This window comes from Falco cherrug, chromosome 6, assembly GCF_023634085.1.
Source record: "Falco cherrug isolate bFalChe1 chromosome 6, bFalChe1.pri, whole genome shotgun sequence".
Classification (NCBI taxonomy): domain Eukaryota; kingdom Metazoa; phylum Chordata; class Aves; order Falconiformes; family Falconidae; genus Falco; species Falco cherrug.
This window is the reverse complement of record NC_073702.1, coordinates 52,811,627-52,834,382: the sequence shown is the minus strand read 5'-3', so window position 1 is coordinate 52,834,382 and position 22,756 is coordinate 52,811,627. Positions and strand designations below refer to the sequence as shown.

Here is a 22,756-nt window from a genome sequence, read left to right as displayed (position 1 = left end):
TGTGAAAACCACAAGCTAAACTGAGAAGCCATGTGTGCTTTAATGCTTTTACAGCATTATCCACAATCCTTTTCTCATCCTGTTCTTCAGGTTTATCCAGAACTGCTAACAGATGAAGACCATTTTCTTGTAGGGTACCAAAAAAACCCAAACACCACCACTACCACCACCACAAAAACAAACAAACAAACAAAAAAACCCAAAACCAAACCAACCAAACAAAAAAAACCCCCACCTACCCAACCAACTAAAAAAAAATTACAAATTTGAGACAGCTCTGGGTTACAGTATTTATAAAGCAAAATAAATATTGTGCTACTTCTGCTACTTGGATACTGAAGCCTTTTAACATATAAGGAATGTTTCCCCTCAACTTAAGTACATGTTATATCAAGAATTAGACCAAGTCAATATATTATTTTAACGTATGCTCCTTTCTAGGTTGCCAATATTTCATTGTTATTTCTGATTTTCTTAGTACTGAGAGGTTCAGGACAAGGTAGGCATCTTACATAGTAGTAACAAGAAAGGATATGGCATTTTGCATTTATAGACATGTTTTCCCAGCATGAAACAATAAGGTTCCATATGTTTGTTTCTTGGGAAGAAAGATCAGGAAAATCAAGGTACAGTTAAAAGCTCACATCCTGTTTTGCCAAAAAAAAAAAAAAAAACACCAAAAAAAAACCCCCACAAAAAAATGTCAATGTACCTACCCATCAAAACACACAATCATATTTCATATGGACATTTTCAACATTAATCATCTATGTCAAAAGCTTTTTTTTAAGAACTCATTTAAAAATACATAATACAGACAACATTAGATCATAGAATCTCTCAAATTGGAAGGGACCAATAAGGATCATCAAGTCTAACTCCCTACTCCTCGCAGGACAATGTGGGAATATATGGACACTAACTAAACTCCAGACTCCATTTCTCCCTAATGTCCTTCAGAGACTCATCTCTTTGCATTTCCTCTCTACTTCGCTAGGTTTTAAATCAGGCCAACAGAACAGAGAAAGTAGAGCTTTTTTTCCCCCTCCCTCCTCATGTGAGAAGACAGCTATTTACTCAGCATCAAAGGAATGGAAACCTTCTTTTCAATGCCATGTAAATCTAGGACAGAGCAAAATAGCCTTAAAAAGACAGACAGGATTCCCCCCCATCCCCCTGTTTCTAGGGGGAAAAAAAAAAAAAGTTAAGTAGCAAATAGCAAAACCAGCCACTATATCAGAAAAGATACTTTCTTCCATTAAGCCAACCACTGTCTTTAACATCATGCACACCTACTTTTTCCCATAGCTGTTCTTGTATTCTCCCTTCTACCTCTTATTGTAAAAAAAAACCAAACCACTAAATAAAATAAAATAAAAAAAACCACAACAGAGAATAACCTTGCCTTTACAGAGATTTCTAAGTTTCTCTTCAAAGATATCTCTGAGGTCTCACTTGTATATAAATGATAATGAAGGACCGGAAGATTATTTTTACAGCAGTACATTAATTTTTTTAACATCATCAGTATTTAGTATATAAACATCAACTATAATCACTGATTTCTTCTTCCCAACTTCCTGGAAGGAAAAAGGCCCCTTGCATTAATCAGTAAGACCGAGTATAAAATGCTAGAGAATAAGAAGGGGGACCTTCATCTTTTTGACTAATGAGAATCCTGCTGTCAAGAGTATAGATGCGCTCTGAATAGCTTTAAATAAGCAATGAGTCAACTCGCTTGTAAAACTTGAAGCCATAAAACCACAGTAGTTTCATGAACTTATTCTTCATTTAGCCATTGAATTAGATGCTTCAAAATTCAAGGAAGAGCAGAACCATTCAGCCTTTCTAAGCAAACATCCACTTACATACGTGCCGGGGAAACAAAGGGGAATAGCAGTGCACTATTAAGATTCTTCAGAAAGCAAAAGTAGAAAAGCAGGTACAGCTTTTTTCACTTCTGCCTCCTGGAGTTTGAGCAAACATACCTTTATTCTGGTTTCTAACCTCACTATCACCCTTTCCAATATATTGAATTCAGAATTATTATCCATATCTGCCTGAGATACAATGAATTTTAAATAAGCTAGGTCTGGAAAGGAAAAGCAGACAGCATGTCTTTATTTTCCTATGGACTATCCTGACTCCTTTGGCTCCTCAGCTTACCCATCTGTTTACAGGTCCCATCACGTGTGCTGCAAAGACTATGCATATTCTAGCTATTACTTTGATCAAAAAGTAAGACAACATATTCTTCAGCCACAGAACCATAGGTGCCCAGAGCAGCCACCGCAATCCTCTTGCATGATGTGAGAGACCTGGTTCTCCAGTCCCCACCCTGTCCCTTCCCACAGCAGTTCTGGTGCATCACAAGCAGCTGTGCCAGCAGCCGCTCTGCCTGCAAGACCCTGCAGCAGGAGGCAACTCCACCAGGAAGCGCCCCTGCACAGGTGCTCAGGGATAGGAGGCTTCGCTTGGACATCACCTCTTCCCACTCTGGGCTGTCCCTCTAACATGCGCAGTGCCGCACACTGGACCAAGGGGTGTTAAGAGCTCCTCAGAAGTGACCAGATAGAAGGTAAGTGTTCACCATTTTCCCTTCTGTCAAGTAAAACTGAACCTGTGTGTGTTTCCACACATAGGAAAAAACAAGGAGAAGGCTGGGAGCCCTGCCCTGTTCTGACTCAAACTCACTCATCACAGCAAAAGACACGTGAACACGCAGGCAAGAGTCCTCATCATCCACAAACACTTTGAACACATACACACCAATAAAACAATCAAATACAAGATGTACATTAACAAGTCTTGTTACTTTTTTTTAATTAAATGGATTTGCATAGCATGACTGATTATAAAAATTGCACAATGCATACCATGATGAATAAAAGCATATTAGATCATTCTTGGCCCACACTTTTTATTTATATATAGCAGAATTATATTGGATCAGGCCCTATAGTAGAACATACCATGTAACTTCAGCCAGTGGTCAGCTAAACAAGGAAAGGCAGCAAGGAATGCAGACTTCACAGGACAGTAGAAAACAGGAATTCAGTAGAAGACAGAAGTCATGAATGCCAATTACCTTACTAGTTAACAGCCTGGGCAGTGTTGCCACTACTTCTGTCTGTAAAAGAGCTTATTTTTTAAATACCTAGTTTGTATACACATCAAGAGAACCAAAGGCTTGTAAAGCACTCAAAATTAGAGCACTTATGTATGTACTAAGCTTTTTGGTAGAAATGTGAACATCAAAGAGAAGGCACTAAGCTTTTTCACATAAACGGGAACATCCTTGAAAGAAAAGGCAATATGCCAAGACCAAATTAAAATTTTCTCCATTGTTGTATTACTGGCAGTATCTGATGGATGGAATCCTGTCAGCAACTTCATGCTCCATTAATTACCAGTGCTCTCCTGACATCTCTACTTTCTAACACGTTTCTTAGGTGACCAGGAAGTCTGGACTTTCGGGTTCCATCAACTTTAAGGGAAAACACGTTACAGTATCAGACACAGCCATGAGAAATATCTGGAGACCTCAGTACTTTATTTGTCCCCTCCATAATCTAGTCTTACAGTGACTACCAGCCTGGAGCATAAATCATATCATCACTTACATCTCTGAAGAATCTCAAAGTTAACAGCAGTCAGGGTTGCTAACTCCATCCGCTTGAACAGCGAGGCAACCTACCTCTCATATGTCATCTTAACAGACAACTTCGGGTTATTTTCCTTGAACTCTGACAGATCTCTTGGGATACATATTTTCAAGATTTTTCTCCAAAGCCACAAAGGGTATAAATATACCTTCTACTTATTTTAATGAAAGCAAAGATTGATTTTAATGAAAGCAAATACAGCATGACCAGAATCAATACTCACGAACAGCTGCAGAATTAAATCTGTACCAGTTTAACAAATGCATCATCTTCTCAGAGTCTTTTTCACCTTAAACATGTATAATATCCGTGTAGCCTATTCTGCCACAGTTCCTAGCAAGACACTGCATTTGTTTAACAGAAGTAACATACAGGGGATCTCCTTCCTGGAGGAAAAGTAGGTGTGCAAGCATAGCCACCACAACATCAGCAGCATGCTGTGGCTTGTATTGTGGGTCTAGACGTATGCCCACCTTTTTCAAGTGGAAAAGAAAATATGCTGTTGCAAAATTATACAGTATTTACATAATCGAGGCAATTATTGCACTGATCATATTTAATTACCTTTAATACCACAAACAACTTTCAGCTGTAAAGTATTAAAATTGTTTATCTGTGATAGTAATAAACCAGCCATCATACAAATAAAATGTTAGCCATCTCAGATTACTGTAAATTTACAATTTTTAAAATTTTTACAGCACATACAAAAGAACATCCAGTTTCAAGATGAAGCCCAAGTAAAAAAACAATGCATACTACTTTAGCTAGATTAGTAGAAGCTCTCAAAGTAGCACTTAAGCCAGCTGCTCCAGCATCATTTAACAGGCCTGATTTTTCATGAACCCCATTTCGTTTGGGTTTTTTTATTGTTGGGGGTTGGTGTGTATGTCTTTTTTTTTTTTTTTTTTTGTGGTACTGGCTTTGTGTTTGTTGTGGTGTCCATAGTCCTGTGTTGCTCACCTCATACCCCCCCCCCCCCGCCTCCCCCCTTTTTTTCTTTTCTTCCCATACTAGCTGTGCTGGGAGTAGGTGGGTGGAGAAAGACAGTCTGACTCAAATTACACAATATGCATATAAAAAAGCTTGTTCAAATTTTTCCACTGTGTGCAGTCCTTGCACAAACATTACTGACCAATGAAAGACACCAAGAGACAGCACTTTAGCAGCTTTCTAAAGCCACATGATGGCTTCTATAAGGATTTTTAGATTTAGAAGTGTGGATAAGAGGGTTAATTTAGTTGTGTCATTTCATTCTACAATTTACTGATAAATCAGAGTCTATACGCATTCAGAGCTAAAGTACTGACTCAGGAAATTATTAATTAGGACCAATTAAGTTATTGTAAGATCTGGTACAGAATTTCAAAGTTTGAATAGGTTTTCATCAGAGGGGTAGCAATAGAAGAATTACAGATTCTCAATTTATATATTAAAAGATATATCCACAAGGGGGCTAACGTTTAAATAATTATAGATGGAAATTAGAGTACTCTAGCAACATACACACCTGCAATACTCCTAGCATCTGAACACACATACTACCGTGGCAATGTAACGTTTTGCTTCAAATCACCTTCACCTTCAGGACGCCACACACTCTGATCCTCACGGTTTGCAGTTCCGAGTCAGAGCAAAGCGCAACCGCCGCAGCGTGGGTACCGCTGGGGGCCCCAGCGAGGGGTCTGTGTCCCGGGGCCCACCCTGCCACTCTGCGTCCACACGGGATCATGGTGCCCCGTGCCCAGCAGCTGCCCGTGCAGGGAATGGGAATGGGAACTGCCTGTGCCAGGCAGAGATAAAACCCGTCAGTCAAAATACCACGTCAGTCCTCTCCAGCAGAATATGTTATCGCTGTGGGGAACTGGATAACGTTTTAAGCCCTCACCTACTGTATGCCTTCTGTACCTTTCTGTTTTCCCCTGTAATTTATCTATTTGTAAACCAAAACCAACCGAATCCAATAAGCTAAAACTTGATTTATTCTCAGATGGAGAAATACCAGGATAAACAAGCAATAGATGAAGAGTCTCATCAGCTGCTACATGAGAACACTTCAGCATTTGGCATTAACAAGCTACCTGGCACTGATATCATCATCTAAAGCACAGGCATGCTGTGCTGCAAAAAGAACAGAATAATACTAAACTCCCTTACAAGAGAACACTAACTAGAAGAGTATGCAAAATCATGGCATTAAAGTTATTTTGCAACAGACCAAGCACATTGCTCTCTCTCGCCTCCCAGCACCTAAGCAAATTATTACCTGTGCACAGAGTGTATGTGGGGAAGTCTCATAGGCAGAGGCATGCCTGTGTTTATGGGTGGGCAGCCATAAAATGAGGTGCCTTAGAAGAGTCTCTGTCTGGTGTTCCCCACAAAAGGGCCCCTCCTCTCAGGAATCACTGAAAAGCTTGTTAGCACTGTAAGATGCTCAAGTAGCTACGATTAAAAAATTCTAACTGTCTAAGTTAGTGTACTCACTTAGCACTGTACTCGTTTTGCCATCTATGCATTTATGAATGGCAGAGTAAAAAAAAGCCCTCATCCCAGTAATTAAGCCATTCACCTGAAGAAGCCTAGTGTGCAGCAGACCATCTGCCCAACAATCAAGGGATCTACTTGTAATACCATGCTGCAGTCCTCCTGGTGCTGTTAAAGCTTTCCCCAGGATCAGCTCTGAAGGTCTGTATATCTAGCCACAGGAGGCGAAAAAAACCAAACCAAACAAAAACCAAATACACACCACAACACACACAGAGCTATTTAACTGTTGTGTTTTGGCTTTTAAGCACGAGCTGTAAGTCAACCAGTAGGCAATTTCACCAAACCAGGATGGGAGGTTGACCTTCCTGAGGAGCCGGATCCAGACACGGGTGTTCTGCTTGTGGCCATCCGCAGGGCCCTCCCTGGGCACACACATCTGCTTGCTCACAGACAGGCCAAACAGCTGCAGAGCAGCTCCCTGACAGGCTATGAGGGTGTTCCTGTTTGTGAACGCCTGGAAAGCAGTGCTGTGATAACTTGTGCACCTTGAAGAACCTCAACAGACAACAAACGGTTTCACAGAAGTTTAACTCCGACATTTCACACATGGGGAAGTTTGGAATGAACTTTGACAGAACAAAGCAATTTAAACTCAAAATATTCAACAACTCATGCAAGCAGATCCACCTCCTGTCTACAAATACGTGCTAGTGAGTAAAAAGTTCAAAACAGTACCATGAAATGAAACTACAAGGCAAACTCAGAATAAATTTAGGCATGTAAGTCCTTATAAAACTATACATATGTAAAATACCTGTCACCTGGCAGCTCATCTCCAGTTTTGGTAAATGATTAGAAGAAAGACTGATAATAGATTAAAAAAAATAATATAAATCACATCAACAATGTAAGGTAGAGAACTTGAAGAGAGTTTGTTAAATGTGGCTTTAAAAACACATTGACAGCCAGCTCTTCCTGTGACAAGTGAAGTTAGTGTGGTTGCAAACTCTGAAACACATAGGATAACAGATGCACATCCTTTCTGAAGCTGAACTTTAGAGTCATGGCTGGGAATGATTTGCAGAAAGGATTTCTGAGCAAAAGCACTACACTTCTACCTTTATTAAAGACAGACAGCATTTGGATGGGTCTGCCCACAGTTGTTGTTTGTGATTGTATGCCACGTTATATAAAATATGTATTAAAAACATCATACTGCGGAAACACAATTACTTAACCAACAGCCATATGTTGTTCTGATTAAAAACCTCAGTCTGTGATTCAGAGATAAACTTGGACGTATGTTAGAGAATTGAAGGACCAGCAAAGGGCAAACGGAACTGTACCGTGGAAGGAGGACAAAGAAGAGGAGAGGACTCAAAGCTGGAGTCAGACTTCAAGCCCAGCAAGCAGCACCCCCAGTGAACACGCCAGAACGGCAGCCCCTCCGCTGCCTGCAAAAGCAAACAGCATCCGCGCCTGCAACCGCGACACAGCGCTCGAACCCTTGCGTAAGCCGGAATCTCCTCCCTGCACCCTTCTCGCCCGCGGGTCAAAATAAAAGCGTTTTAAAACGCTCTTGCAGAGCTCAGCCTTCCTTAGAGGAGACGCAAAGTCACCTCCCTCCTTTCCCTGCAGGAATTACGGGCTCGGAGGAGCCGGCCGCTCGCACGGGCGCAGCGCTCCCGCTGGGCCTGGCCTCGCCGCAGCGGCGCAGGCACCAGGTGCCCGGCGCCACCCAGACATCCCTGCGCCCCGGCCCGGGCCCGCCTCGGCCCCGTCAGCTCCGTGCGGCGGGCGCTGCCCTTCACTGCAGGAGCTCGCCGCTACCTCCAGCCCCGCTCCAACCCGCCGCCCCGCAAACCCCGCGCTGCCGCGCCGCTCCCAGCGGCCGGGCCCCTTCCCCGCCGGGCACCCCCGCGGCTCCGCACCGCCGCGCCAGCCCCGCCGCACACCCAGCCCCAGCAGCAACGGGCTCGGAGCAAAGCCCGTCCCGCCGCCGCCGCTCCGCGGGGCCGAGGCAGGGTCTCGCCGTCACGGCGGGGCGAGGGCCGGACACGCCGCCCCCACCGGCACGGCACGGCTGTGCCCGCCGGGCCGCAGCGCCCCTGCGTGGGGCCGCCCCTCGGCTGGGTCTGCGCCGGGTCTGCGGGCGGCGGGTGACACCGAGGGAGGGGAGCAAAGCCCCCTCGCCGGCCGCCGCACGGCCGGCCCCGCACCTGTTGCGAGGGGAGGCCGCCGCCGGGCCCCGCGGCGCTCCTCCTCCTCACGGCCGCCCGCAGCCGCCGGTCCGGCCCGGCTCGACCCGCGCCGCCCGCCGGCAGCGCCTCACCTGCGGGGTACCGGCACCCGCCGCTCCGGCCCGCGGCCTCCGCCATGTCTCCTCGCCGAGCGCGGCTGCTCCGCCCCGCGGATCCGCGGCCGCGGGCAGGTGAGAGCGCCACGTCCCCCTCCCCGCCGGCGGGATGTGCCCGGGGCAGGTGAGGGCGGGCCCGGCGCCCGCGGGCGGTAGCGGCCTCTGACGGGCACCTGGCCCCGGCGGCTGGGAGGCGGCGGCCGCCCCGCCTCACACAGGTGCGGGGCCTTCTCCGCAGAGCTGCCGGCGCCGAGGCAGGCAACGGGCTCTGGGACGGTTCCCGATTCCCGCCGGTGTCTGGACGGTCTGTGGGAGGAGCGGTGCACCGCAGCCTTCGGGAAAGAACTGTACTGCTGTAGTCTCATTATTAAGGCACATGCTTCTGAACAGCCGGGGCCGTACCCTTACCTGCCTACAACGCCCGGCTTCCAGAAAACGGCTTTGTGAAGAGGTGTCAATGTGTCGGTCTTTTCTGTAGAGGTCATGATCTTATTACCTTTCCCGTGAGTTCACCTAAACTTGCCCTAAGCTACTTTCCAAGGTCATAAGAGCGTTCCTCTTCAGTGTTCTATGACTAAATTAAAAAATCATTTCATTTTGTATCTGCTTGCAGATAGTACCAACCATCAGAACTACAGCTGAAGGAGGGTGAATGCATCAGGGAACTGATGGCACTCAGCTATGTCATGCACGCAGGCAAGCAATGGAGAGGTGCAGCTCCCTCAGTCTGGTGCATTAGACAAAGCAAATTTCCACCACCGTGCAGAGCGTCCTTCTTTCACAAATGACTAAGTTCAGGGCATGAGGCCTTCTAGGAGAAGGGAAGATGAATGTTTTGTGACATCAGGAGCCATTTATGCTCTAAAATAGAAGGAGCTGCAGCTTGGGTGACAAGCATTCCTTGTGGCTGGTTTGTGGGCAGGACAGTGTTTGTGATACAAGAACAGGCTGGGCTCTATGCTGAAAGGTGCAAGATACTCCAAGATTGGCACTGCCTTGGTCAAGTTTTAACTTCTGCATTCTGCATGACTCCTAATGGAAGTGGAAAGGTGTATCTCAGTCAGCCTGAGCCTTGGATTACAACAGCACTAGTCAGGGACCAAGAGGCTATCCAAGTCAAAGGGAGTGGTAGGCCCTATAGTCAAAAGGTTACCCTCAGCAAAATCCTGCACTAAAACATAACATGTCCTTGCAACATAATCTCAGATCCCCCTGTGGTGGTCCACATAGGTATCCACCAGCAGATAGAAGCTGGGAGCCAGGCTGAGGGGCCCAGGCTGACCTGTCCGACGCACTTTGACCCAAAACATTTCTTCTTGTTTTGTCCGATGATACAAAAAGTAATGCGCCTGGCACAATCTAGATGAAGTAGCCTGAGGTGGAGATATCACATAAACTTTTATGAACAGATCTAGTACATAGATGGATAAGCTGTGCTGTTTAGGGAACAACATTCAAACCAGTTCATGATCTCTCAAGTAGCGCAAGTGTACGTGGCCCAGCCTAGGCATGCATCAGATGTGATGTAGTCTTACAGTGGAGAATACAGAACTGATTGCTGAGTGGCTCTGCAGGAACCACCTTGGGTCTGATGAAGCCAGCAGTGAACTGCAGGAATTAATTCCCAGCTGATGCGAGGCTAGGTCTCGTCGAGACATCAAACTGATCCCTTTCTCTTACACATAACTGGCATTACCAAGCTCCTTGAGTCACAGAGAAGAGGCTGCATGCTTTTGAAGTATCCACACACAAATAAAGCAATGCAATTACACTGTGGTCTATTCATGCTGCATGAAATTAGAGGTTTTCAAACTGTCGTCATAGACTGATACAGGATCATGTTCCACACAAAAAATCAAACTAGGGGAGTTTGTTGTCCTAGGGTCACTTTTTCCACAGGTAAAGTTTTTTAGTTGCTTTGGCTTTTGCAAGTCAACCTCCACAAACTACCTTGAATTTGTACTGTTTTCTGCCATAATAGCAGCAGAAATTGTTAAACAGTAGCAATGTTTCTCCTGAAATGTAGCTACGCTTTTGGCACTTATGCCAAAATCTATCTATGCCCAAACATCAGTGGAACAGTCTTCAGAGTAAAAAAAACCTGACTAAAATTATCTCATCTACATTCTTTGTTTAGCCTATTTTTTTGATACATAATTAGGTTTTAGTCAGTAAAAATTACTACATACATGTTAGGACAATGTTTTGTGTTTAGAAAAAAATATTTAATTTTCTTTGAAAATACTTGCTAGACCTGAAAAATTCAGGGCAGAAGCTGTTCACTGATTACCAAGGCTTACAAAGAGAGAAGCAGCTTCTTGTCCAGGCAAGTCTCACTCATAACGAAATTTTTTTGCAGCTGCCCCATAAGAATCTGATGATACCCAGTGCTAGAATGCTGGAGTGACAATGAGAATGGATGGACGGATAATATCCACCATCCTTCTTCATTATATGTGAGGAAAGACATATTGTGTAAACAAAAGCAGAAGAAAACAACAGGCCACAATGACTACTCAGTGCACAGAGGAAGGACATTCATTTCTCAAGTCAAGTAGAGCACCCAGAGAAGAACTTACTTTGGCCCTGGATTGTCAGTACAGGAATTAGACTGCAGGAGAACCAAGAAAATACTCAATGCTATGACTATCAAATCACTGTAACTTTAACATGTGCCAGAAAGGTTCCCTTGATACTCAGTATGATTTTTTCCGCCTTTTTTATTCCAATATTTTCCAGTTCTACATCTTTATTTTTTTAAAAGTCAAAAAATATAGGAAAAAGTAAGTCTTAGGTTCTTTTTATTTTCAACTGTGTATGTCAGAGATAGCTTTAGAACAAGCTAACATTACTGTGGTTCAGGTGTATGCAACTGGTACAGTTCAGTAGTACATAAACAACTCTAAAACAAATGCACCATAGAACTTAAATTACCAAAATTAAACAATATTAAACTATGTAGGGCAGTAGGTAAAACCAATTACCTTTAGGTCTTGCACACTAAAAGAAAAATATCTAAATATGATTGAAATTATAAAGTTCCACTACATATTATCGAGATATATTACAAAGAAAAAGAAACTTGAGAAGTTGTTGTCACATTTTGGTTTTGTTCCAGTGATGTACAGTCACATGAAATCTTACATCAGTTTTTCATGAAATTAACATCTGGTTACTTTAACTACAATATTTCATGAATTTATAATTTTTTTTTTGTGTGTTTGTTTTTAAGTTGAAAAACTTGCATGTAAAAACATTTAAAGTGAAATAACGTTGCAGGTTGTTTACAGATTCCTTATGGATTATAGGAGTAAAAGCAGTAAGGAAGCTGCAGTGTTTTTAACATTGGTAAACAAATACTGGATTAAAGTGCAACAGTCCTTCTGACAGCACACCTGCTCTGTGCTGAAAGGAAATCTTTCCCTCTCTGCAGAGAAGCGAAGAAAAATTTCAGTGTCAGGCGTGTTTCTCTCGAAAGTCAGTGATGGCCTTCCAGAGAGTGCATAGCATTCCTCCTCTGTGAAGAAAAATCATAAAGATGCTCAGGTACAAAGATACTCTCTAGCCTGAAAGCATTCCAATTTAGCTGCTTTCTGATTTTCTTGCTCTGGTTTTGACCAACGAAGTTCAGTGGGAAGGCTGATCAAAGGTGAAATTCAACACGCAATACTCAAATAGAGAACAGAGTCCTTTCCTGATTACAGTACAGGGCAATCTTTCCACTTTTCAGATGCCTGCTTTCTGGAATTCAGACTTCTGGTCCAAAGGACCTGCATAACTCACAGCAGATTTCCAACATTATTAAAGTGTTGAATATGAAAAAATCTTAACACCTACTTTTTCTTTTTTAAAAAAAAAAAACAAAACGGTTTTAAAATTATTTATTTTTAAACTGACTGGACACACACACACAGAGTGTTCGATAATTTCTATTGTTTCTACTTAAACTTGATTCTGCAGTGACTCATACCACCTGGGCATGATCAGGTGAAATCTAGTGTTAATTGCAGTCCATGAGTAGTATTTCCATAATTACATAAAGTTTTGCTATCTCTACCTTTTTAAATAAAAGCAAGGCTCCAACGGGATATCCAGTCTCCAAGTGCAAGGTAAAAGCTTTACTTTAAAATTCTCCCTTTGCTTTTCTTTAATAGAAAAGCTTTTTTGAAAAATAAGCAGTATCAGCTGTCTACCAGGAATGCATCAGTATACAAAGACAGACTGGAAAGTGTTACTTATTTTAACTTAATACTGCACAATCCAAAAAATAGAGACTTAGTTACTTTCTCTTGTAACAAAACACAACTCCTGCTCAGCACCATTCATTTAACTGTGAAGCATTACCTCAGTCGCAAACATTTCAGATCATCTCGTGTAACATAGCACAGAACATCCATTAATGTATAGTCTTCAGCCAAGAACTATAAAGAGAAGTTTAAATGAACGTTTTGTTAGAAATATAGCTTTCTAAGCTTTATATACCATCTGCTCTTAAAAATAGAAGTTTAAATTTAGAAGAAACCTAAAATAGGGCCAATGTGTGGTATACCTAACAAATTAATCCACATTGTTTCTAGAAATACGATGAAACTACTTCATTTCTATACTGTATACTTTACATTGGCATACCAGGCACAATTTGAAAAGTGTAATGCTTTTACAGCTACTCAAAACTTTTGTCAAATGGCATTTGACTTCAATGAACACAAATTAAAGCATAATTAATACCCATGAGGAAATGAAAAACGACAGTTAAGACCTACCTTTTCAAAAGTGGCATCTAAATTTGATGTACTAGAATTTTGAGGAACCTTTGATTTGATCTGTAGGAGTAACTACATCCAGGTTTTTCTAAGTCAGCTGAAATTCTGAGATGCTCAACACCTCTAAAATTATATGATTTGCTGCAGAGCAGACCAATCTGCTTCAGGAGATTTCACTTCAGCACAGCTAGCTAAGGGTGAATGTGTATCCTGTATCTAGGGTATAATCAGCAAGAACTGCTGCAATTGTACAGACACTTAAAAATTATGAACCAGAGCAATATTCTCTACTTATCAGGACATTTTATTCCCTTATTGCTGATCAGATATAGGAATTAACAATACTGTATCTTTATTAAGGCCTTAATATGCATGGCTTTTTCCTATCCTCTGAAAACAAATTCATCTCTCAAAATGAGCTCTATCGAAAAGGTTTGGTGTCTTCTTGCATGGAGTCACAAAACAGTACTGCAACTGTGTCCAGAGAGTGAACAGTCATTGCTACCTTGTTTATCGTGGCCTCATCAGCACCTTGAACACTCAGCCAGTTAATGAGATCAGGGTCTTCAGCCCCTGTGCCAGTGGAATGACGATGACAGACAGACAATCCAGGAATATCTAAAACAACCATATTTGAGAAAAGGTTTTCTGTTGCCAAAGCAACCTATTGTCATTTTTGACTGCTGAAGCACTTTCTTCCATGAGTTTTCCCTTCAAGCTTAGAATACCAGTATCTCCATAAATAAAGATAAATGTCAACTCCCAAAGCATAAACTTAATTACAGTTTATATACAGTTATACACCAATTACTTCTACTTGGTTAGGGGTTAAAGTTAGGTTCACAGTTAAAGTAATGTGAACATTGATACAGATACATTTTCTGGTCCTCTTCAGAAAATTACTACTACAAGGCACATACATTTCATAGTAACTGTTTCTACACTAACAATGTTGCATCAATTTAACTAAACTGTTCAGTGAACTGAAACTGGTGCATAGGCAATGCCTTAGACTGAGGATCAGCTGTGCTTTTGGAAAGGAACTCTTCTTTGAACCACATAACATGGAAACATCAAAAAAAATACAGAAAGTGCATAAGCACTTCCACTTCTTCAGGGAAGATATTCATCAAACTCAGCTTCCCTCAGTAAGCTTTAAGTTCTATTTACATCTCACCAATTAGGTCTTTAACTTTCAGTGTAACAACTGGAATAATCTGTAATTTAAAGAACATATAACCTAAACATAGTAGATTACCCTCTTTAGAAATAATATTTATCCTGTAGGATATAAGCCATGTACTCTTCCATGTAATTACAGTCAAATTTATTTAAATCATACCATTCCTTGTACTGTGATTAACAAATTCAGTAATTTGTTTCCACAACATACGTTCTTACTTCAAAGCAAACCCTACCACAGGCAGCGTAACGAAGCATCTTTGCTGAGACTGGCTCAATAAAAAGAACACAAGTTTAGCTGCCACTGTCTTAACCTGCAGCCAGTATGAAAATTTTCATTGAAAATTCTCTCACCTATTGGCTGTGACCTAAGCCGTAGGTTTCTGATCTCTTGATCTTTTTCTTCTATAGCTTGATGTAAGAGGACTTGAAATTCTCTCTCTTTTTGAACCAACTCCTCCAATAACCTGCGAGGTAACAGGAAGGAAGCACACATTTCCTCAGGTAATTTCAGATTTTCAGGAAAGCAAATGCTGTACTACTCTTAAACTGGAAAAATTCTGGAAACCTTCTCAACAGAGACAATGACAGACTTCTTCAGCTTTCATAGGAATATCCTCTCACTATATATTTATTATGACCTGCATCAAGACATAAACATTCACTGGTTCCTAAAGCTATAGCTCTTTAAAAAGGAAAAACCCCAAATACATCAGCTTTCATATACACATCCACCTACTAAACAGGTGGTATGGTACAAAATTTCTGTGAAATTTCTGCAGCCAACATTCTGTTTTAAACAAAACTGTGTAACCAAGAACAAATATCAAAATGTTTCATAAACCAAGGACTAAACTTTGTAAAATAATCCTTTGTAAGGAAAAATGCCAGTTCACATCTTTCCAGCAGACATTTTCAAAACTATGGCAAGGACAGAGCTGTGATGAAAATGTGGTGAAAACTTACGGTTGCATTTCTTAAATGGGGAAAATACGTTTTCATCCACACAAGGGCTGTCCCTTCCTCACACACTAGGTACTTTGTGCCTACCCTCCTATGCTATATGAAGAGTGAGAAAACAGGAGGCAAAATACCTTGTGTCCTCTACTAAGCAACTACTCTTGAGAATGTCAAGCAGAAATAAATTGGAACCCATGTTTGACTTCCTTCGTAACACAAACCCAGAGAGATTCAGTGGTCAGCACCTTTCACAGTGGTCAAAGGAAAATAATTAGAATACAATGGAAAATTAGTATGAGAAACTGCCGCAATTTGTTATTTTAGAAAAGTGTTTTAGTAAAAAGCAGGACTTGTGAACAATATGTATTCAGGAACTTGGTCAGAGAAACTGTACATGGAGAACACACTCATAAACGTACTGCTGACTTGTGAGTCTTAGGAAGTTCTGCCTGGAAAGTATTGCAGCATCTTCATCCCTTTCCTGAAGCCTTTGTCAGCCTGAGAAATACGCAATAACCATTCCATTTCAGTAATATTTTGTTTCCTTTTTTTTGTTTTGTTTTGTTTTATACATTTTATTTATTTATACCAGTTAAGCACTGCGACTTTTTTTCTGGGACACTGAAAGATAGGGACGTTCTGGAATTCAGCTAGAGAATGTGCCACAAAAGCACCTTACCTGTCTTTGCACAGAAGTAAGCCGCATCCTGCATGATTGCTTTGTAAAAACATCTAGCCCTATTTATAGCTTGCATGCAGGCCTACCAGCAGCATAGTTGCATTTGAGTGCTTACGCATCTAAGCTAACAATTCTTAACAAGTCCATGCTGCATGTGAACAGAGCTGCTTTGTGCCTTTACACACACCCCCAGCTCAGTGCAGAAAGATTAATCTCTACTCTGTCCAGACAGGTGTGCAGTCACCTTTCAGTTGACTTATTCCTTCTCTATCCATTCTGGTCGAAAAAGGCTTCAGGACCAATAAAATAATAATCTCTTTTTCTTGATAATTACTTGCTGCTTGTGCCAGTAAAGTTTTAATTAATACTTCAACCACTGTCTATTATTTACCTCAAAATTTCTGTATGAATGACAGGATGTGATTATTTGGCCAAAGACTTTGCATTTGAGAGATTTACAAAAGCAAAGTGCTAGAAAACAGTACCTCTACAAATTCATCACTTCTGATACCACTCCCCATCATAAACTTGGGAAGTCAAGTGAGCCAGTCTCAATTAATTATGTCTTTAGGTGTATCAACAAGGCAATCAAAGTATTTCTCAGTGGTCACAAGCAAAAAAATGAATTGTAACATAAGAACTCAAAAATACTGATGCTTTATTGAAGTGGTACTGCCTAATGAATTACTCTAATTATGGCAAAATTCTTGGACACATTTAAAAGTGAAGTACAATTTGATATTTTAATTTAAATTGGAACAGTAACTACAAAGAATGTTCTAGCAGCATAGCAACTGTCTTACTGAAGCCATGTTCTCTTTCTATCAAGGTCATATGCAAAATTTACTGAGGTCAGGTGCTGCAAAAGCTAAAATATCTACTTTAAAGAGACAAACTGGTGTATTTTAATGAGAAGGAAACAAAATATGAAAATTATTTGGATAAAATAATAAAGACAGATTTGTCTCTGACATTTCTTAAACGACAAAAACGTAAAAAACACTTCTCAGGTTTAAAGTGGAGTATGTATATTTCTGGGAAAAAAATCCAGTATCCAAATGTCTGGCTTATTTCTTCTTTTAAACAACACACCTATTTTGCCCATCTTTCTCTATTAAACAAAATTTATTTAATAAAAAGGTAATGCCTGCTGATAAGCACCGATCCTGCTGTAGTGAATTCTGTGCAAAAAACAAGTCTGAAGCAGTTTCCTTGTGGAGTGTGGCTGTCAATTAGCTCAAGCTCATTCCCCAAGAATAACTATAGAAAAGAACAGCAAGTTCTGTCTTAATGGAAACAAAACATAACACCATTCATCAGCCATACACAGCACATGAAGGAGAGAAAAAGCAGCAGCTTGGCAGCAAGCTCAGGTTTTTTTGGACCTTCCTTGAAAGGGCACCTGAAATCAAGACTGGCCTTAACTTGCATCACCATTGTTTTGAAATAAATAAAACTAATACAAGAGATTGGTCACGGCTAAACAATGACCATCATTTATATTAACAACTTGCAGTACTATTACTGATAGTGCCACTAGTATTCTAGCACATATATTCTAAAAACAAAACACCACATACTGTCACAAGAGGGCTAGTATCTCCTGATGTCTAAACTTACCTGTTTGTCTCTAATTTTAGCCTGCCCAGCTGGACACTCAGTGATCTGTGAGCAGCCTGTGAGTCATGGGATACTGTAGAGCTGAGTGTGCTCACACCTGAGGTAGCTACTGCATCTTCCATGACAATGCAAGGCTGTTGGATGGTTTGATTTTGAGGCCGTTCATCTTGGTCTTCTTCAACTTCTATATCATCTTGATCTGCTGTATCACTTTCAGATGCAAGACTAAAATGTGGCCTCAATTCTATTAGGAACATAAAATATAAGCAGAAGAAAAAACATTGAAGATGTTAAACATTAGTTAAATGTTAAAACAAAAGCAGACCTAAGTGACTATTTAGAGATCATGCTACAACTTTGGTTAAACCAGACCTGAAATTTCTGTAGCAAAAGAACAGATAATATTTTCTAGGGGTTTAAAATCACTCAGACCATAACAGCATCTTAGTTTATGTGGATTATTTTTCAGCCTATTGAATGTTCAAAAGCTTTAAAAACCAAAAATCTGGATGAATAGGCTTCCAGATTTGGCTAGCATTTCACAACAAATTGTGCTGATGTACTATGTGCAGCAGAAGTACTTTCTTTTGCTTAATGCCATTCTCAGTTGTTTATAATTTCTTACACGTCTGACCTGAACTGCTTTATTAAACAAATAAACATTTGGGGTTTTATATCCAGCTTTTTATGTCTTTTATATCCAGCTATTCCAGTTGTTGCTATTCTGGCATATTTAGTATTATCTCATTATAAGAGTATCACGTTTTCTGAAAAACTACTATATCCAAAGATATAGAGAGGAAATAACAAGCAGACCCCTTCTCCTGAAAATGAAATGTAGCACACTTCCTTTCTACTTATCGGAGAGAACACTGCCTATTTTGTAATGACGTTCATCCACAAAACTGGACACAAAGCTGTATGAGGACTCTGGTTTCTGTTATTCCTTGTTTAAACTACCTACCAGATCTTACCAGGTATGCAAGATACATACATAAGCTCTTATACTCCTACACAACCTATCACTGCAACAACATCTGTTTGTTAATTCCAACCATTTAATATAAATCTTCCTTCCTTCCTTCGATTGTGGCTTCTTGCTGCTGAGCACTCCCTTTAGTCTCCTCATCAAAACATTCTTTTTTTCTGAATCACACTTGGGTTTTATACAGTTTTGATTTTTCCACTGAAGAACTAACATGTATGTTTCTCTGCTTTACAAAAGGGACATTTGTTCCTTGATCCATTTCATCTCTTCATTTAAATGCTACATACCTTTTTCAAGGCTGAACATACTGTGCTATGCTTCCTCTAAATTAAAGAAAGCAGAAAGATTATATAGCAGTTACCCAAATATTGCTAGGCAAGTATGTCTGAATTTGCTTTGAACTTCTGCATCATGCTAGTAAGAACAGAAGCTCACTACCAGGCAGCATAACTACACAACATGGGCTTTGCACCACTCCTAAAATATCCCATAACTTTTAGAAGTGCTAAAGCCAGAGATAAATCTTCACATCATCATCATCATCAGACCAGGGCAAAGGGAAGCAATCAAAAGTAGGTTAAGGCAATCAGGGGAAAGGCAAATGATCAGTACCCGAAAGCTACTAGGGCACCGAGGCTTTTGTTAAAGCCAGACCATGTACAATTAACGCTGATACTGAGCAGTATAGGGAAGAAGAGTGTATTAAGAAGGAATTCTAGAGCAATCCTGTTATACAGCAATAAAGTACGTGCCTCTCAAAGGTGTTTGGTATTCTAATCAAAAGACAGATTTTCCTTATGAATTCTAAGTAACACAGAAACCCGATTTATGCCTTGCTGGTCGTGCTGGGGATACGGAAAACACCACAGAGAACAGGAAGAGCTGTAACTTTGGAATTTTCAGATCCCCTTGTTGATAATTTAAGCCTTAACCGGCTGCAGAAAACAGGAACTAAGTATTCTGATTTCAGCCTTAAAGCATGAAATCATACACTTGAAAATTTCACCATTAATTCCAGCGTAGGGAACGAGAGAATCACAAGCTTAGAAGTTAAGAAGCAGAAGAGAAACTAACTCTGGAAATAGGTATAAGTACTAACAGAATGGGCTGCAGTTTCTTCTACACAGACCCATGTATGCCATGCATACTACTTCCACAACAATTCCAAATACAATATTCAAACTGCAGGCACTGCAGATATTTTTTTTCTTTAGACAGCTTCTGACCAGGAGCCAGAGATTTTTTGAGTGCTCTGAAAAGCATATCATTAACCTATGCTTTGCAAAACACCTTCCAAAATCAGCAATGCGCTGGCAAGTGGTCTGTCCTTTGGATTTCAAGGGGCAGCACTGTGCACCTCAAAAAATTAGGCTCCAGAGCACCTTAGCCTACTCCTGCTCACTGTGATGCAGAGTTGTTTAGGTTACGCATCTTGGAAAGGTGCTTTCCAAAACAACTCGGGCAATACACTGATTAGTTTTTGAGCTGCAAAACAGACTGAACAGGAAAAAGGCCACTGCTGGTTTCAAAATCTTAAGTGAAGTGTCATAATCACAACTCTAAAGCATGTTTAAAGAGATCAGCTAAAAAATATTCGCTGAGTATTAAGAAATGACTCACCTGGGACCAGAATAGTAATTGCAGTCTGCACAGCTTTTCTGATTATGCTGTCCAATGCAAACATCCAATGTGGCTTGATGTTATGATTTCGGAGAACTTTATTGACCTAGCATCAGAGAATTCAGTTCAGATATTCAGTGTCCCCCCAACTTAAAACTGTAATATACGTCATCATTATATAAAGTGTTTGAACTTATAGGTGCTGTATTAAAGCAGGTGATTAAAACTGTTTCATGTTGTTATTAAATGAAGAAAATAGCAACACTGCCAACTTCCGCCATTTTATCACAAGTCACACGATATTTTGTATTTTTTATCAAGTACTAGTTTCTGCATTAGGTGATTTTTTTTATGTCAGCAATACTGAAGTTCATTTAACTTTCATGGGTGTGGAGATTAAAAGAAGCATGTGAGCAGGACAAATACCAAGGACCATGTTATGGAAGGCTTGTAACTTAAGCTAATTAGTCTTGTTATTTTTTTGGCATCGTTTTCACTCCTTGCTCTGAGCAATACTTATCTATTTTAAAGTACAATTGTAGGAAATATCAAAGAACTAATGTAATGCCGCTCCTTCTTAATTCAGAAAATAGTTAATTAACGTGATTTTAAATAGTCAGGGAACTTCAATTGTGTGCTGTGCCATTTTCTCTTTCCTTCTACTTTTTACTTTGTACAATCAGATAGTATTCTGTACCAGGCTGCTCCTGATTGCCTACAGGCCTGCTTTCAAACTGCTTTTAGCCATATTCCCAGGTGTCTTTATGGATGCTCCACGCCACTTGCAAGAATAACTCTACCTTGGGGGATTTTTTTTTCCAACTTCCAAACAACAGGGAAGAAGCAGGTGGGGTGACAGTGCTACAGCAAAGCGCCTAGCCACAGTAAATGGCAACAGCACAGAACAGACTTGATGCTGTTTTCCAGGCACAGAAGCAGACCAAGGCAACAGACTGTCACAGCAGAACTTGAGAAGTTGCAGGAAGAAACAAATATATCTGTGTTTAGAAAATTATAAACTTACTCAGAAGCTTTATTAAAAAAAGGAGCAACTACTGCTTACTAAAAAATGTGGTGAGAAGATACTTCACTCTTGGGTCTTCCTAAAAAAGAGAGGAGTTTAATTCTCTCACATTGTGATAACCTCTCTGTAAAAAATGACTGAAGTTACATGAATGGTGCCTTCAGAAGATATGTAAAAGTTAATAAATGTTATTAATAATTTTATTTTCACTGCCCCAAAGCAACAGTATTTGGAAACGCAGTAACTTATGCAGGTACCTGTACTGGGTGCTTTGGCTAGGATGGAGTTAACTTTCTTCACGGCAGCCCATATGGTGCTATGTGTCAGACTGGTGACTAAAACAGCCTTGATAACACACCCATGGTTTAGCTGTTGCTGAGCAGAGCTTACACAGTGTCAAGGCCTTCTGTGTTTCTTACACTGCCCCACCACTGAGTAGGCTGGGGGTGGCTTAAAAGGCTGGAACAGGACATGGTTGACAAACCAACCGAAGAGATATTCCCTTCCACATAATACCACACACAGCAATAAAACTAGAGGGGTAGCGATTGCTCAGGGACCAGTCGAGCATTAGTCTACTAGTGGTGAGTGAGTGCTTTTGCATCACTTGTGAGATTTGGGGTCCCCCCCCTTATTAAACAGTCTTTCTCTTGACCCACAAGTTTTCTCACTTTTTGCCCTTTCCATCCTCTCCCTCATCCCGCTGGGAGGAAGCAAAGGAGCAACTGGGTAGGGGCTTTCCTCTACCTGCTAGCCAGGGTCAACTAACACAGTACCCGTGTCTCCTCGTTTCTATCACCAACAGCCAGGAGATGGCACTTGGACACCGTGCCGGGACTCGGAGAGCTGTCAGCAGTGCCACGGGAGCCTGCCCGGTGCCCCACACCTGGGCAGCTGCTGCCCAAGGGCCCCAGAGGCTGGCCCACCGCCCTCAGAGGCAGCGCAGCTCCTGTTTGCAGGCGCTTTGTGCCTCCCCATACTGACTCCGGCCGAGACACTGATGCGTTTAGCCAAGTGCAGCCTGCTTAAGAACTGAACAAGCACGATGTAACTTTGTCAAGAACACGGCGATCCCCAGTAATGTGATTTAGCTATTCATATTACAGCACAAAACTACTTTTTCTTGCTTGCTGATGAGGATATTGTGATTATTAAAACTTGTTACCTAAGATTACCTTATTAAGTCCTGCCTGAGAACAAGAGAACTACTCTCCCTCACTTTTAGCAATCATCCCAGTCTCTGCAGTATCTGAGGTCTTGATACTGATTTGGATTTCAGTGTTCTACTATGGAAATCTAATGTATGTCCAAAAGAATTAAGACAGGCCACATACAAAGCAAAGCCTTCATTTCTTTGGGTTATCTTAGTTAAATGATAGAGCAATAGTAATGAAAAAGACGTTTATCAGTTA

The 22,756-nt window shown here is 41.1% G+C and overlaps 2 protein-coding genes and 1 long non-coding RNA gene across 9 annotated transcripts in view; 1 reads left to right on the top strand and 2 right to left on the bottom strand.

The window, feature by feature from the left end:
* Positions 1–8,888, bottom strand: part of MAP7 (microtubule associated protein 7) — a 127,317-nt gene extending 118,429 nt beyond the window's left edge. For 5 of the 7 annotated variants that reach the window (XM_055713601.1, XM_055713602.1, XM_055713603.1 and 2 more), the window contains exon 1: positions 8,485–8,888. In XM_055713601.1, the coding sequence (XP_055569576.1) occupies positions 8,485–8,873 (389 nt within the window). In that variant the 5' untranslated portion in view covers positions 8,874–8,888. The remainder of the gene's footprint in view (positions 1–8,484) is intronic. The other 2 variants (XM_055713606.1, XM_055713607.1) reach the window with 2 other exon arrangements.
* Positions 8,889–8,905: 17 nt separating this feature from the next.
* LOC114016684 (uncharacterized) lies at positions 8,906–10,277 on the top strand. Its single transcript, XR_003561300.2, has 2 exons — positions 8,906–9,011; positions 9,122–10,277. It is a non-coding gene; the product is annotated as an uncharacterized LOC114016684 (long non-coding RNA).
* Positions 10,278–11,292: 1,015 nt separating this feature from the next.
* Positions 11,293–22,756, bottom strand: part of MAP3K5 (mitogen-activated protein kinase kinase kinase 5) — a 109,354-nt gene continuing 97,890 nt past the window's right edge. The window contains exons 25-30 of the mRNA XM_055713600.1: positions 20,321–20,426; positions 17,713–17,956; positions 14,808–14,920; positions 13,777–13,889; positions 12,853–12,929; positions 11,293–12,025 (exon numbers count right to left, since the gene is read on the bottom strand). Coding sequence (XP_055569575.1) covers positions 11,965–12,025; positions 12,853–12,929; positions 13,777–13,889; positions 14,808–14,920; positions 17,713–17,956; positions 20,321–20,426 — 714 coding nt within the window. The 3' untranslated portion in view covers positions 11,293–11,964. The remainder of the gene's footprint in view (positions 12,026–12,852; positions 12,930–13,776; positions 13,890–14,807; positions 14,921–17,712; positions 17,957–20,320; positions 20,427–22,756) is intronic.